The 16,644-nt window shown below is 41.7% G+C and overlaps 1 protein-coding gene across 1 annotated transcript in view; it reads left to right on the top strand.

Moving 5' to 3' along the window:
• The window catches only part of JAG1 (jagged canonical Notch ligand 1), a 35,219-nt gene extending 25,705 nt beyond the window's left edge, over positions 1-9,514 (top strand). The window contains exons 10-26 of the mRNA XM_009906915.2: positions 199-312; positions 714-760; positions 1,288-1,461; positions 1,968-2,118; positions 2,647-2,811; positions 3,338-3,451; positions 4,086-4,199; positions 4,310-4,423; positions 4,549-4,665; positions 5,161-5,188; positions 5,294-5,379; positions 6,183-6,296; positions 6,517-6,626; positions 6,709-6,945; positions 7,265-7,396; positions 7,857-8,007; positions 8,696-9,514. Of these exons, the coding sequence (XP_009905217.2) occupies positions 199-312; positions 714-760; positions 1,288-1,461; positions 1,968-2,118; positions 2,647-2,811; positions 3,338-3,451; positions 4,086-4,199; positions 4,310-4,423; positions 4,549-4,665; positions 5,161-5,188; positions 5,294-5,379; positions 6,183-6,296; positions 6,517-6,626; positions 6,709-6,945; positions 7,265-7,396; positions 7,857-8,007; positions 8,696-9,153 (2,426 nt within the window). The 3' untranslated portion in view covers positions 9,154-9,514. The remainder of the gene's footprint in view (positions 1-198; positions 313-713; positions 761-1,287; positions 1,462-1,967; positions 2,119-2,646; positions 2,812-3,337; positions 3,452-4,085; positions 4,200-4,309; positions 4,424-4,548; positions 4,666-5,160; positions 5,189-5,293; positions 5,380-6,182; positions 6,297-6,516; positions 6,627-6,708; positions 6,946-7,264; positions 7,397-7,856; positions 8,008-8,695) is intronic.
• Positions 9,515-16,644: the final 7,130 nt, after the last annotated feature.

Here is a 16,644-nt window from a genome sequence, read left to right as displayed (position 1 = left end):
GAAACTGAAAGAGACATCTGACTGATGTATGAATAACTCTTGTTCACTGTAGGCACACCAATCCATGCTGTACATAACAGTTCTCTCTGAGATCTGAATGAGTTGCTGCTGATTGCTGTGCAAACCAGCTGTAGGCTGTTTTTTCTCTCCCCCTTTCTCTACAAGCCCTGTATTTGGCCACTCACTTTGCTTTTTCAGATGCGAATGAATGTGAGGGCAAACCCTGTGTCAATGCCAACTCCTGCAGGAACCTGATTGGCAGCTACTATTGTGACTGCATTACTGGCTGGTCTGGCCACAACTGTGATATAAGTAAGTGCCTGTATCCCGGGGTTTCTTCAAAGTCACTAGTGTGCATATGTGTCTGTAAGCCACTGGCTTCTAAGCTCAGATTTCAGTGTCAGGCAGAGTCCCAATGGTTGATGTTTTCAGAAAGGGAGCAGTTGGTGTGGAGTAGAATTACACAATTTTATCAAACTCATTAGTCCATAACAGAGCTATAGCCTGATAAAGGGACTAAAACAATGATGTGAAGTTTTGCTGCCTCTAGGAGAAGAATCACAAAGGGTTCCCACCCATTATAGTAACCTTATCTCAAGAAAGGCATGCAGGAAACTTGACAAAAGGTTTATCTAGCTGCAGTTTTGGAGAGACTTGAGCTGTATCTAGTGTAAATATAGTTTTGCATCCTAACCATGCAAATTTTATTGCAGATATTAACGACTGTCGTGGACAATGTCAGAACGGAGGATCCTGTCGGGTGAGCCACTCTTTGTTTTGATTCTCAGAGACTTGCAACAGAACTAAAAACATTTGAGTCTAAACACAAATAGTGTGGAAAACGGCAATTAGCTGTTATAAACAGTCATTTTTTTTGGAGCTGAGGGGAGGACCTCTGTCATGTTGCAGCATGTCGGGGTCTGTCTGTAGAACAGCAAGGTGAAAAGTATAACTGCAATAAATGAATCATTTTTGCTGCCAGTGCCAATGGGCTGGTGGTTGTGTGAACTACCTACTGTAAATGCAGTTACACCAAAATATGGATTAATGTATTGCTGTACCCTGCTTGGAAATTTAAGAAGATAAGCCAGTGTTGCGTGGGGGGAGGAGTGGGGTGTTTTAATTTTTCTGCCTTAAATATCCTCCTTGCCTTGTTTGGACATAGTAAGAGGATATTTTTGGTGTTCACCTACGTTCTTGTTTCAAAAAGTTTTTTCTTGAATAAGATTATATCAAGAGAGAAGGGGAAAAAAACCTTAAACTCTAAACTTTCTTGTTCCTTCCCAGGACTTGGTTAATGGTTATCGGTGTATCTGTTCACCTGGCTATGCAGGAGATCATTGTGAGAAAGACATCAATGAATGTGCAAGTAACCCTTGCATGAATGGGGGTCATTGCCAGGATGAAATCAATGGATTCCAATGTCTGTGTCCTGCTGGTTTCTCAGGAAACCTCTGTCAGGTAAGAAGCATGGGTGAAAGGCAGGCCCTCAGCCAGTGCTGTTCCTGCCAGCACTCTGGATCTGTACACTGAATGCCTTGCACCCAGTCAACCATAGTATAAAGTTGTACTTGATATTGCTGTCAGTCTGCCAAGAAAGCTCGATTAGTATATATTGGGGGGGGGGAAAGAAAGCAACAAAATCCCTGGTGGGCCACTGAGGATTCTCTTTGTTAAACAGACTGCAAGCTGTTTTGTTGTCAGTTTTGTTGCACACTAACTATCAACTTCCAGCGGCTGTTTAATATCAGGAGTGCTGTCTGCTGAAATGAGTGCAGGCTAACTAGCCTCTGTGCATTCTGAACAATACATTGAGGCAGCAGATAAAAAGGTCAGATTCCAAAATGGCTGCCTCTTATAATGGCTTTCCCTCACGACGAAACTGCTGCTTCACTTGGCCTTCCCTCCCTCATTTATGTGTTTGGTTTTTTTAAGTTTATTTCCCTTTCCTCTTTCTCTGCTTACAGCTGGACATAGACTATTGTGAGCCAAACCCATGTCAGAATGGTGCCCAATGCTTCAATCTTGCTATGGATTATTTCTGTAACTGCCCTGAAGATTATGAGGGGAAGAACTGCTCCCACCTGAAAGATCATTGCCGCACAACTCCTTGTGAAGGTTTGTGTCTTCTTGCAAGTGAATGGGAATGATTTGCAATGTTCTGGCCCTCCCCTGGCTGGAGCTGCAGTGCAGCTCCAGTAGTGTAGTCATTGGAGTAGCTCTTGTAGCAAGAATTTTGCCCTGTGCCTTACTGCCTCTTATCTGTACAAGAAGATGAGTAACATTTGTAGATATTGGCAGTATGAAAGACGGGTTTATGACAGTATGGACAGAAAACACATGTAGCAAATGGCCTGCTTTGCTAAATTTTTTTCCAGGCCATAGATACTGCTCCAACATGCTGTGATTACTTTATGCATGAACAGTTCATACAGTCCTTCTATTTTAAAGCAGCAAGCATATTTGGCAGTTCTGGGTTTACGGTGGGACCTCATGCTTCTAAAGATCTTTTTTTCAACCTAGACAACTAACTCCATAATCTGTGTGTCTTCTAAACATCCATCACTGGAAATGAAACTGCTGCTTTTAGCTTAAGAAGCCAGATAGAATGGGCAATCCTTACAAGGGTCTCTGCTTTTTCTGCAGTCATTGACAGCTGTACAGTGGCAGTAGCTTCTAACAGCACACCGGAAGGGGTTCGCTATATTTCTTCAAATGTCTGTGGTCCTCACGGAAAATGCAAGAGCCAAGCGGGTGGAAAATTCACCTGTGAATGCAACAAAGGATTCACTGGCACCTACTGTCATGAGAGTAAGAGCTACAAGAGAGTATCTGTAACCCTCCCTTTCTCTTTTTGGAAGAAGATTCCATCCATTCCTCACAGACTGCTTTAAGGTTTCCTTCTTTGTAACACACTGAACCTTGGAACTGCTTTACATTTTCATATCCCACTTGGGTGAGGCAGACAGGAATTTGCTAGGTCTTGGGGAAAGTTCACTGTAATAAACCTTTTGGCTTTGAATGTTTTTAAAAACCTTTGGTATACAAGGTCTTGAGGTAGTAATGGGGTTCAGCATGGATCTTGAGGGCTCCTCTTTCCATTTGCTTTTTATAGTAACTGTTGAGTGATAGATTCGTTGCTTTGTGCACTGTTTTTCTGGTATCTCTCATCTAGCTTACAGCCCTCCCTCTCAAAAGGGTCTTAGAAATGCAAGCAGCACCAAATGTCTGCAATAAGATGATTACTAGTAGCTGTACTTCTGGTTTGATGGTTGGCTCTTTCCCCCTGCCCCCCACTTCTGTTTTTTCCCTTCCCCTCTCCTCCGACCTTTTGCAGATATTAATGACTGTGAGAGCAACCCCTGTAAAAATGGTGGCACTTGTATCGATGGCATCAACACCTACAAATGTATTTGTAGTGATGGATGGGAAGGAACATATTGTGAAACAAGTAAGTTGATCATTCTCCAGCATGCAGAAAGAACTCTTGGAAAATCTGTCATAAAGATAGTGGCAGTCATTCCTTTAAGAGGATAGTGATCAATGCCATTTTAACGTAAACTATGCTCCAAAGGCCTCAGATGACAAGGTGTCCTCTTTATTTGTACTGAGTTCCAGGGGTTTGATTCAGAACTAAACTCAAATTACACAGCTGCACTGGGGTAGAAACTGGCTTTTCTATTGTTCAGTTGTCTGCCTTACCCTTGGGATAAGTTTCCATAAGAAACCCTTAGCATGAGTACGGGCCACTGTAGGAACAGCGTACCTGCATAACACACTTGGGTTGTGTCAGCCTGGGGAACAGAGTGAGCCCTCGGCTCCTGTCCCCTGACCAATAGGAGGGTTTATGTAATAGGCCTTTTAACTTCTTGTGTACTGAAATGATGACAAAATGAAAAGCTGGGGGAACATGGTGGAACATTCTTCGTACCTGTGACAGGGCTTAAAGCTTTAAAAATACTGTCTGAAGTGCTTAATCCACGATTGAAACACAGGCCAAAATTAGGGATGGGACATGTACTTTGCAAGCAGTGTTTGTTAATTCTGTAAACACTTAGCTTGTTTTCTCTCCTTAACCTATCTAGATATTAATGACTGCAGTAAAAACCCCTGCCACAATGGAGGAACTTGCCGAGACTTGGTCAATGACTTCTTCTGTGAATGTAAAAATGGGTGGAAAGGAAAAACTTGCCACTCCCGTAAGTTCAGCGTTTCCAAAACATAACAGACACTCTCAGTTAGGCTGCTTAAACTTGTTGCATTGCATTAAGAAAGCAATGGTATTAAGGATAGCTTGGGCTCTTCACAGGTGACAGCCAGTGCGATGAGGCAACATGCAACAATGGAGGGACATGTTATGATGAGGGGGACACTTTCAAGTGCATATGTCCTGCAGGATGGGAAGGAGCCACTTGTAATATAGGTAAATACCCTGCATAATCACCAGGAAGCAGATGCAGCACTGAATCTGTGACCTCTGTTTTTCCTCTTGGCTCAGTTTTGTCAGCTTTCTAACAACTCAGCGGCAAATCTTGTTTCTGTTAACAGCAAGGAACAGCAGCTGCCTGCCAAACCCCTGTCACAATGGTGGTACCTGTGTAGTCAGTGGGGATTCTTTCACTTGTGTCTGCAAGGAGGGCTGGGAAGGACCCACATGTACTCAGAGTAAGTTGACTGCTTGAACTCTTCTCGAGTGTTGCATGATGAGAACATTAGCTCATCCTGTCACCCTTGGAGTCAAGATTGAAACCAGAAGGGGAAGCTTGTTTGATGTAGGCTTTAGCATCACCTGAATCTTTGTTTTTAATGACTTTATGTGATAGAGCCTTGACCTGGGCATGAGAAAGTTGCAAATGAGCTAAGTGGAGACAGATGTTGTCTTGTTTTCTCCTGCATTCTTTTTCAACAAGCAGCTCTGTCTGCTTCCACTTCCTCCCCACCCCCATTAGATTCTTTACAAGGATCTCTTCCTGTGTACATGTGTTCCACAATGTAGTTAACAAATTTTGTGATAGAAGCCTGGAATCAATTTAGTAGAGAATTTCAGCATATTTTTGTTAAAGTGTAACAGCTTGGCCATTAGGGGAAGCTTGATCCTTCTCTGCTGACAGAAGTCAAAGCCCAAGTCCGCATATTTAAAGTTGTCTCTTTGCTTTGCAGACACAAACGACTGCAGCCCTCATCCCTGGTAAGTTTCATATGTTCATCTTTTATCCTTCACTTTTTATTGTCTTAGAATTCTAGAGCCTCTTTATCTGTAGCAGTTCTTAATGTATGTAATGACTTTTTATAGCTACAACAGTGGCACTTGTGTAGATGGAGACAACTGGTACCGCTGTGAATGTGCTCCAGGCTTTGCAGGCCCTGACTGCAGGATCAGTAAGTGTCTCAATGACCTCCACCTTTGTTTTTGTCTCCCTTGAATCTGGTTGTGAGATGAATCATCTTAAGTAGCAGATCAGATTAATGCTACATGCCCTCTTTATCTAGATCTGAAGCAGATGTAGGGAGGGCAGGAATTGCACTGAAAATGAAAGAAAATTTTAAAGTCCATTCAGCTGGAGCTGAAACCTCTTGGTTCAGCTGAGTGGGCAAAATGCCCTTCAGGATATTCTTCCCAGCTAGGATGTGTTTGTGTGGCATAGACTTCTGCTTGAGATGAAAGTGTGCCAGCCAAAAACCTTGTCAATTAATAATCCACCACCTACAAGCCCTGAGGTGATGTATGCACTTCCCTGTAATTTAATAATAATTACAGGTAGGAGGACAATAACACTTTTCCCTTAATTTTTATTAAAAGCTATGGAAATAAATAAGTTTATAGTGGCATTAGAACTGGAAAAGGGGTTTAACATTGCTGCTAGTTGGAGAACCTAGCAGGGGGACAAAATACGGAGTATGTTAGAAGTAGAGGAAGCATGCCTGTGTGAGATGGAACGTGTCCTTGCCCTTGAATAGCTGAAGTAGCTATAGGGGTCAGGTTTTGATCTTTGTTAGTGCCACATAGCAGAAACGTCAAAGAACTCGCTCTGAAATTATACTGATGCTGCCAGTAAGATCTATCTCCAAGTAGACACTAGAAAATGACCATAACATCTCTTGTACGTTGGTTGGTTGTTTTTTTTTCCCCCCTCACATAATAAGAGATACTATGGAATAATTTTTACTCTTTCCCATCTCAGATATCAATGAATGCCAGTCTTCACCATGTGCCTTTGGAGCTACATGCATAGATGAAATCAATGGGTACCGCTGCATTTGCCCACCAGGGCGGAGTGGCGCAGGATGCCAAGAAGGTATTGCGTATTGCAGATGTCACAGCTGAGCACTGTACTAGGAGCAGATCTGTGTAATGGCATTTTAACAGGGTTGTGACTGCAAGGGTTTTTTGGTGGGGGTGTCATTTGCTGTTTTGAAGCAAGTATCAACTTATTAAATGTAGGTGAACTTGGGTAAGGGGTTTTTCTCCCACATTTTTCCTGGTTGAAGTTGATTGAATGTGTTCACTCTCCTCAGTTACAGGAAGGCCTTGCATTACCAGTGTTCGAGTAATGCCAGATGGGGCTAAGTGGGATGATGACTGTAACACCTGTCAGTGTTTGAATGGAAAAGTCACCTGTTCTAAGGTAGAGCCGTGCTGTGTGTTGGGTTATACTGTCTTCTGTCCTGTTAGCAGCTCTTTACTTATTGGTATTTATTCTCTTCTAGGTTTGGTGTGGGCCTCGGCCATGTGTCATACACAGTAAAGGTCATAACGAATGCCCAGCTGGACATGCTTGTGTGCCTGTTAAAGATGACCACTGCTTCACTCACCCTTGTGCTGCAGTGGGTGAATGTTGGCCTTCCAACCAACAACCTGTGAAGACCAAATGCAATTCTGATTCTTACTACCAGGACAACTGTGCCAACATCACCTTCACCTTTAATAAAGAAATGATGGCACCGGTAAGTAGCAGAACATGGCTTGCTGTGCTACCTGGAGCACCAAGCAACTTTCCTGACTGCTGGGAGTCCAGTAAAAGCTGATGCTCCCTTACTATAAAAAAAACAAACCATAGAAGGTATAGAAGGATTAATGCAGAGCCCTACCCTAAATGCTTTGGTATCTAGAGAAGAACAAAAGCTGGATTGGACAGAATTCCATGTCCACTTTCACTGAGACCTCTTACTTCAGTGCAAAAAAACCCCAAACAGATATGCACTGCTTATACCCATGCACACAGATATACTTAAAAAAGACCAACAGCTTTCCTGTATTCCCCAGGGCCTTACCACAGAGCACATCTGCAGTGAACTGAGGAATCTCAATATTCTGAAGAACGTTTCTGTTGAACATTCAATCTACATTACCTGCGAGCCTTCACACTTGGCAAATAATGAAATACATGTTGCTATTGTAAGTATTCCTGGGATATTTTTAAATGTCTTTAGGAGCTAATTGCTTGAATGTATGCAACATCTGGCTTCCATAAAAATCGTAATTCCTGGCTTTATTAGCACTTTATGTACTTTAGTTTCTATCCAATCCCCTTTAAGAACAGGAAAGAAATCCTGGTTGTAAGTCTGTACCTGAAAGCTACTGTCTGGTGGTAACTAATTGGGAAGTAGCAAAGCATTCTCTTACACTCCTCTGCACTCCCGAGTGCTGGTTTTGGTAGATTTTCAGTTGTCTGTTTAAGCATGGGGACGACAATTCTGCAGTATTAGTTTCTGTCCAGAGCTGGGCATTTTGTTTGTTTTGCTTTCTAAGTATTAAGAGCACTGACAGCCTTAACTGACTGCAAAAGTGTATAAATAGCAGATTACCCCAGCATCTGATCTGGTGTCTGGCACTAATTCCGTGACTTCTTCTGTAGTCCGCAGAAGATATCAGGGAAGATGAAGACCCAATCAAAGACATCACAGATAAGATCATTGACCTTGTCAGTAAGCGGGATGGTAACAACACACTAATTGCTGCAGTGGCGGAAGTTAGAGTACAGCGCCGGCCGGTTAAAAACAAAACAGGTGAGCTTCTCCTTGTCTCCAAACACTCACACATGTGCCAAGGCCTTTCAGCATGGGTGAGAATTTTTCTTTGCTTGTGTAGCAAGCAGAGCTGCGTAGCAAGCCTGAGAATCTGCCTCCTAGCCCCGTTAACTGGGAACAGTAAGGAAGCTTTGCACCAGGATTTGAATACTTTGGAACCAAGAGTTCCAAAGCCACTTTAAAACAGTGTCCTAACATGTTAAAAGGGTTACTACTTTCCTGCACTCTCCATGGAGAAATAAGGAAGCAGAAAGCAGATGTGCCTCTGAAAGCTGCCATATATTTCCTTGGTGATGCCACCACTGTTCAAATGTGATGAATTTGTCAGAGCTTTCCCTGTAGCATCAGGCATGTACTGGCACCTTACTGGCAGTCACTGGTGGAAAGAGAAGTGTCCATGGTGGGTGTGGATCTCGTTGCCCTTAGGGCACGAAATGTTCCTCCTGGAGGAAGATGTTTTTCACAAGGGCTGCTAAGTCACTGTTCTCAAGTACTACACTCTTTACACATCCTATATCCTAGAAGAGCCAAGACTACCCTTCTGTTACTGTCTCAACCCCAGTGGCAAAAAATAAGGCTTGAGAACTGAGATCTGGTTTTGTTGCAGATAGCCTGGAAGGGTATACTTGCTTTATATCATGGTTAACTGGTTTATTATCTCTTCCAGACTTCTTGGTGCCCTTGCTGAGCTCAGTCCTAACAGTAGCCTGGATCTGTTGCCTTGTAACTGTTTTCTATTGGTGCATCCGAAAGCGCCGAAAGCAGAACAGCCACACTCACACGGCCTCTGATGACAACACTACCAACAATGTAAGGGAGCAGCTGAACCAGATTAAAAACCCCATCGAGAAGCATGGAGGAAATACTGTCCCAATCAAAGAATATGAAAACAAAAACTCTAAAATTGCCAAAATAAGGACACACAATTCAGAGGTGGAAGAAGATGACATGGACAAACACCAGCAGAAGGCCCGATTTGCCAAGCAGCCAGCATACACTTTGGTAGACAGAGATGAAAAGCCTCCCAACAGCACACCTACAAAACACCCAAACTGGACAAATAAACAGGACAACAGAGACTTGGAAAGTGCACAAAGCCTGAATAGAATGGAGTACATTGTATAGCAGACAGTGGGGTGCTGCCATGCAGGGCCTTTAAGTATCATTACAAAGGCACTCAAGAGCTTGTAGTTCTTCAACCGTTGTGTAATATTTGAGTCTAAGGCTATTATTTACTTAGAGTCCCTGTGTTAATTTAAGTTTTGACAAGCTGGCTTACACTGGCAATGATAGTTGCTGTGGTTGGCTGGAATACCAAGTGCTGCATTTCACATCTATGCAAAACTAGTCAAAAGTGCCCTCCTGTAAATTCAGCTGTAGCTGATACACCATGGAAACGCTTTATAAGGTATGACCTAGCCTTATTGCTCCTCTTTTGTTTTGTTTTCCTTTCCTTTTCTTCTTTCTGCCAGCTGTCCCCCATTTATACAGGTTTTGTTTTTTTTTCCTAGAAGAATACCTTTTATTTATATTTATTGAATTTGAGGTTTTTTGTATATTGGTTTTATGGCGACGTACAACTAGTTCTGTATTTGAAAGTGCCTTTGCAGCTTGGAACCACAGCAACTATCACAAAATAAGTTTATTATTTATTTTTTTATTGTATTTTTGTTGGGGGCGGGTTGGGGGGAGGGGGGGAGGGGGGAAACTTGTCAGCAGTTGCTGGTAAATGAAGAATTTAAAGAGGAAAATGTGTCAAAAATAGAAGTTTGTATAGAAATGTAAATAATTCTTTTTTTATTAATCACTGTGTATATTTGATTTATTAACTTAATCAAGAGCCTTAAAATATCATTCCTTTTTATTTATATGTATGTGTTTAGAGTTGAAGGGTTTTTTTTGATAGCTTGTAAGCTTGTGGCTTCTGTATTTTCCATTTTTTTTTTGGTTGGTTTTTTATGTTACGTGTTGCCTATATGCCAAAACTAAGGTGTTCTAAAATAGTTTATTTTTAATAGGATGGGCTCTCATGCCTTGATGCTGGTTTTTTGTACAATGTCAAACGCTCGAAACGACACCTTCTATAGTATCATCACTTTAAGACTATTTGTAAGTACTGACTGAGGCAGTTTAGAACATTAGACTAGAAAATTTTTTTTTTTTGCTGCTTTAGACTTGGGAAAAAAAAAAACAAACAAAAAACCCAAAAAAAACCCCACGAGTGACAGGCAGATAATCTGCTATGGAGCAGTTTAAGGGAACAAAAGTGAGATGAAATGTGAGTGGTTGCATGTAATGAAACTATCCAATTAGCGTGTGAAGTTGGAAACACAGCAATCTTACTTTGTAAATTCTAATTTTCGTCGTTGTTTTTTTCTCACCATGTTAATACTGAACCACTTGTAGATTTGACCTTTTTTTTTTTGTAATCTACTGCATTTAGGGAGTATTCTAATAAGCTAGCTGTTGAATACTTGAACAGTAGAATGTCCAGTAAGATCACTGTGTAGGTTTGCCATAGATTACACTGCCCGCCTTAACAAGTGAGGAAATCAAAGTGCTATTACGACATTTAAGATCAAAAGGCTTATAAACATAGTAATCTCAGTGGTTAACCATTGAGATCATGAAGATACCTTGTATTGTGATATTAGTGTTATATGAAAATACATCTTTGATGTGTTGTTCCTGGCAATAAATCTTGAAAAGTAATATTTATTAAATTTTTTTGTATGAAAACATAAAAGAGCGTGGAGATTATTGAGCTTGAAGCCACTCGCAATTAGTGAGCTGTGTGGAAAGAGGGGCAGGTGCTGGTTTATGTTTCCAAGACCTGTCTCTGGGTCGGCGGAGGCAGTTTTCTTACATGATTACACGGTTCCCTCTGGCTCTGAAACAGACCAGAGGGCTTAGAAAGCAGCGTGTCCCTTGTTCTCAGTGTCATCTGGCTGATGTACTTCTAAGAGGAGCGTGATGTGACTGGAATTGTGCAACAAGTTACTTTGCGTGGGCCAATGAGCTACCACCAGATAGTAACCAAATCTAAGTAGCTAGGCAAGATACAAACTGCTGACCTGGGTGGGAAAGCATCCACAGATTATACTGATCTAATGGGCAGAAACTGCTTTGTAAAGCATAAAATAAATTCTTTAAAATATTCAATGCAATGCCTTTTAATGCTTAACTATGCAGCCCCTCCCTCCTCCGAGGGGCTGTGTGTGAAAGGACGGGTTAGCAGTCTGATACTCTACTCTTACTCTTTCTTCTGATGCGAAGGAACAATTAACAGTGCATAATAAACTCAGTGGAAAAATAATAGAAAAGAGGATCAGGTTGCTGCTTGTGCATCAGCTTCCCCCAACCTGCTGCAAGGTTAGGCCTTTCCTGCCATAATTTGTTTGTAGTAAATACAGCTACTTCATTTTGGTGTGGTATGAAGAGAACAAACACTTAATCTTGGAGCAAGGCATACTTTGTTCTGTACCTTCTGTCTAAGAGAAACTGATAAAAAGTTACTTAGGGTTTCTTTTTATTTCACACTGACTTGAAAGGATAATTTCTAACTCATTGCTACTCCACTGGAAGGGGGAGCGCTCTTACCTTCCACAATCATGTACTGCATAACTTCACTACCAGAGAATCAGCAGTTTGCTGGTTGGGAAGCCTACGAGATTAGCTTCATCTGACCACTTCAATAATTCCTCATCAAACAAATCCCATGGGTATTTATTTCCCTTTGTTCCCTGACTTCTACAATCTGTAATAAAGCAAACACATCATGCCTAAAAAAGCCACTTAAAGATAATAGAATCTTCCACCAGCATCAGAAGTACAGAGTGAGGCTATTAACTGAATGCTTTTCCATGCTTTTAATGTGTAATTAACCATCTTTGTGGCTTCTGCTGCTCATGTAGGTCTCAAATGCAGCGATGTAGAAACCAACTACCACTTCTAAATAACAGACATTTAATTTTGTAGGAATAAATCTGAGTCTACCTTCTATTTAACAAACAAAAAATCCATGGATTGTTAGTCCTGGGAACACATTTAACAGGCAACTTCAAAACCTACTGGAGCAAATTGTAATTACTCTTTGTGCAGCATTTCTCCACACACTTTCCCAGATCACTTGTTTCATCACCACCTCGGTGTTATAAAACTAGAGCCACAGAATTTGCACAGTGGAAGAGAATTCTGTGAAACTGCTATCATGCTATTTTTAAATTATATTCTATATATAAATGATGTTTATAAATTATATCTCAGGGGTAGCTTCTAAATTGACACTGGTGAACGTAACACACAACTGGTCTTCCAAAGCCTGGACCCACCACCATACTGGGCAGGGAGAGGTGGTGGTGCATAGATGGACTGTTTTCCATTGTCATGAAAATAGATACCCAAAGTTTAAGGCTTTCCCCTTAGAATACCAAGACATTTAATTCTGTGGAAACTACACTTTGCTAGTTCACACTTAACTGCTCTAGGAAGATACATCCTACTTAAGTCAGAAGTTTCCCACTGCTTGTGGGCTTGTTTATAGATCCTTAATCAACAACTGGGAAATGTGTGCTTCCCGAGCTGCCACTGAAAGACAGGAGCTTTACAAGTAAAATAATATTATTCCCCTTCCCACCCCCAGCTTTGCTGTAACTGAACCTGGCCAATGGGGTTAACTCAAGCTGAACATAGCCACATCAAAGCCACTGCACCTCGGTGTGAAGAGGGCCCATCGTATGCAGAGGTACCTAGCAAAAGGCGCTGAGCGTGCATGTTACATCAGCCTTAAAGACAATCTATTCATGGTACTGGGGCAAAGCCAGCCCTGGGAACAGCTATTTCTGCATTGCTAATAGAGGGAAATGACAGCCAGTGAGCACCTCTGCACCTGAAGCTTAGCACAGGAGAAACAAACCAGTTCAGGGCCTAAACATGAGATGAGCATCTTCAAGCAATTTTGCTGATGAAGCTATGTTCCTCTCCCCAGAAACAGCACTTGTTCTTACATCAGCTGGCACACCTGTGCACCAAGAGTTAACGTTACCAATCATTTCTCTGCCAAGCTAGAAGATGTACGAGGTTACACTCTCATTGCTCCTTGAAGACTGCATGATTCAGCTTCTTCCCTGCCAGCCCCCCCTGAGCTGTCCCAGCCAGTAGGCTGAAGTCAGCGACCCAGACCCCTACCCTTGCCCCTTGTACAGTCCCTCTGTAACAAGTCTCAAGGCAGAGACCCGACGTTTTCACTAGTGTATGCAAAGATGAGAAGTTCTGACAAGGGAAGTATCAAATTCAGCCTTTTCCTCCCCAGAAGATGGAAGTGATTGCATAAGCTCCCCCCTCCCTTTTCAAATGGAGCAAGAGTAAGTATATTTAAGAATTTGTCAACTTCCTCTTTCTCAATATTGACAGGAGTGGCCACCATGATGACTGTTCACCAGCACACACAGAGTTTGCTTTCAAAGCTTAGCTACTGTTCCCAAAAGGGAAAAAACCAGTAAAATAGATGTGTAATGATTAATTCGCATTGCTGGGGGCAAAGAAGAAGAAAGCAGTGGGGCTTCTGTATGGTTTGTAGGCCAGCAGCTAGAGGTTCAGTGGACAGCTTACCTAGCACTGAGGCTGCAACAGAGTGATGTAGTATCAGACAGGCTGTCAGACTGGAGTTCCAGCCCAGATCCTCCAATGAGCACCTTCTCTGTGATGTGCAAATTGTTCCAACCAGTTTCTCTACAGGGTGGAGAAATAAATCTCTATTCTTTTCATTCTAGTACTATGAGATCATATTAATATTAAAAAGGGGCATGCCCATCTCTAGAATTATAGCCTAAGTCACTCTTCCTGAAAGATCTGAGGCATAAATCAGAAAGATAATTATTACAGAAGAAAATAAAGCAGCATTGGAGCTAGATTATGCTACAGAGGTGCTACGTCTCATCTCTGCTAAAGGATCTATCTCTGACAGAATGGGAGCAAATCAGGGAAATTCTCATTCAAAGAAGGTGCACTGTCAGCTCTCACAGGAGCCAGTTCCCAACTCTGGAATAATTTAAATGGATAGTAAAGGAGGTAGGATGCTGGAGGTTAATTCCCTGGACAATTCCCAGGTTACAGCTGAAATGCCCTGCGACAATACATCATTTTCACAACTCCTACAATTTCTCAGCATAAGCTGACATGAACCAACCAATCCAACAGACCCCATCTAGAAATACCACTTTATGGCCAGTATAGAAAGGATGAGGTCACACATTATCAGGTTCTATTTCAATTATCTGAGGAAAAAAAGTGAACAAGATGGAAGAACTGTGTTCAGGACTACCTAAAGGAGCTGATGAAAGAATTTGCAGTCTGAGTCCTTACCCAGCTTGCTTTACCTTGAAGAAATTGCTTACCCTCAATGCTATCCCAACTGTCAAAATAAGCATATTCATATCCCTCCCAGGCTCAGCTGCAGAAGGCTTTGATATTCATTTGATGAAAGGCTGCATGGGCTGCTCTTCTCCCATCCCACGGCTTCTCATTCGTACAGTTTCTGGATACTAGTTAATGCTTATTAGAGAAGAAAAAAGCAGAAAGTAGTGAAGTGAGGAGTGCTTTTTATTAAAGCTAATTTCTGAGGCCAACCCACACTTCCCACTGCTGGCTAAAAGGCTCCTGATACTATTAACTCTGCTCAAGCCTGCATTTGAGTGTTTTATTACAGCATGAAACCTTTTATTAGATAGCGATATGGGCAAGGAGATAACTATCCCTAACATACAGCCTGGGATAAGTTAACTACAGTTTACAGCTTTTGCATCCCAATTGCAAATAGAAAAGCAAAATGCATTCATCTTTTTCCTTAAAAAGAAGCCAGTCAAAAGTCTGTGAGATGATGATACAAAAGTGTCAATTAAACCTCAGACCACGCGACCCGCATGCAGAGCAGTGCGAGGGAAGGAAGTTCATGCTGCCAAAATAAATGCCTTCAGAAGACCGCTTAACACCTCACTTGTTCAAAACCTGCTGGAGCAAGGAACAGCCTTAAAATTTTCCTTTTTTTTGTCAGAACCAGGTGCTCTTGAAATTATTCAGGTCAAGCATAACACAGAAACAAAGCTCTGCAACTGCAGTAATACCCCAACATACACTGCCAACCCTGCTATGCAAAACTACACCTCGACAGAAAATACCACAACTAGCATACAGCTTATTACTCAAAATAACTCTTGATAGCTAAAGCCTTCCTACCAACCAGCACCGGGCAAGGGAGTTTTTAACATCAGCTTGCTTCCTCTTTATAAATAAATACGTAAAATAAATAGCTGGTCTAGCTTTTGATGTGTGTTTAAACGTAAAAGTTCACTAAACAGATATTTTAAGCTACTTTCATGTAAAGAATAATGATAGCCTGCACACGTTAGAAAGTGTTTGGCTAGGACAGAACTGTTTCAGTATCAGCAAACAGCACAAAGCAAATTAACCAGGTAATTCACTAAGAAAACCCTCAAAGCTGGATGATTTGGAGCCGACAGTTGTGTTAAGACAAAGATGCATTTTTCAATGCAAGCTCTGCATTGCAGCCTACAGTCTCAGATTGCCACAAATTTCAGATGAGCTCAGAGAAGCTCTGAAAATGAAAAAAGCCCACATAACACACAAATGCAAAAGAAAAACAATGAACCAAAGAAACCGTTTCTGCGCTTCACTGGAAGTTTTGGAACAGAACAGCTCCTCAAATATTTATTACTATTAACAAAATGTATGTTAATGCTGCTCAGAAGCAAATTTGCAACAGAAAGCCACAGCCAAGACTTGCAAACTGCTAATTTAGTCCTAGCTTGGTTTCCAGATGTGTTTTTTTCCTGCACCCGATTCAGAAAATCAGGTTTGTGGTCCAAGAGTGTATTGGGTCACACCTCTGCAAGTTGTCAGGGTGCAGGTAGATTGCTGCTAAAGAAAAACACGGACTGAGAAGGCAACCTTGGACTCAAAGTACAGAGATAAAGATATGCAGTAACAACACAGCCTGCCTGTTACAGCATCGCAAAAGGGAAACTTTTCTAACAGTCTTACTGCACAGACAACAGAAAGAAGAGTTCTGAGCAGCAAACCCACCTAAAATGCAGAAATTAATGCACAGGTTCTTCGCTGAATAACTGCATTTCTGAGAGGATCCAAGAGTCAACTTTTTAAAGTTACTGAACTCAAAGCGACAATGAGCCTCAGAACCTAACAAGTCAGTAATTGCAGTATTAATGTTACTATGCACTTTGCAGGAAGTTCACTTGCATCTGTTCTGACTCTCTAGGCTCTCAGACCTTCAATCAATCTATCCCTATAATCACTGGGGCATGTTCCCCTATAAACATACAACATTCATTTGTAAGGGTGCACACAGGTATACCATTCAGTTAAACACCGAACTGAATTGTCATTGCAAGGCTGAACTATATATAGCAAGAGACTATGATGATACAAACTCTGTGGTTGCTCACTGGTTTCTAATTCTTGAGTCAAATGCATTAGGAGAAGGGAGAGGCAAGAAGCAGGGAAGCTTCAGAATCCAAAACTGTTAGCGGTAACACTCTGGGGCACACTTGGCTCAAGACCATCCACAGTCTTCACAGTGTG

The sequence above is a fragment of the Dryobates pubescens genome, chromosome 3, assembly GCF_014839835.1.
Source record: "Dryobates pubescens isolate bDryPub1 chromosome 3, bDryPub1.pri, whole genome shotgun sequence".
Taxonomy (NCBI): domain Eukaryota; kingdom Metazoa; phylum Chordata; class Aves; order Piciformes; family Picidae; genus Dryobates; species Dryobates pubescens.
The sequence above is the reverse complement of the archived record's forward strand: the minus strand, read 5'-3'. Positions and strand labels throughout refer to the sequence as shown.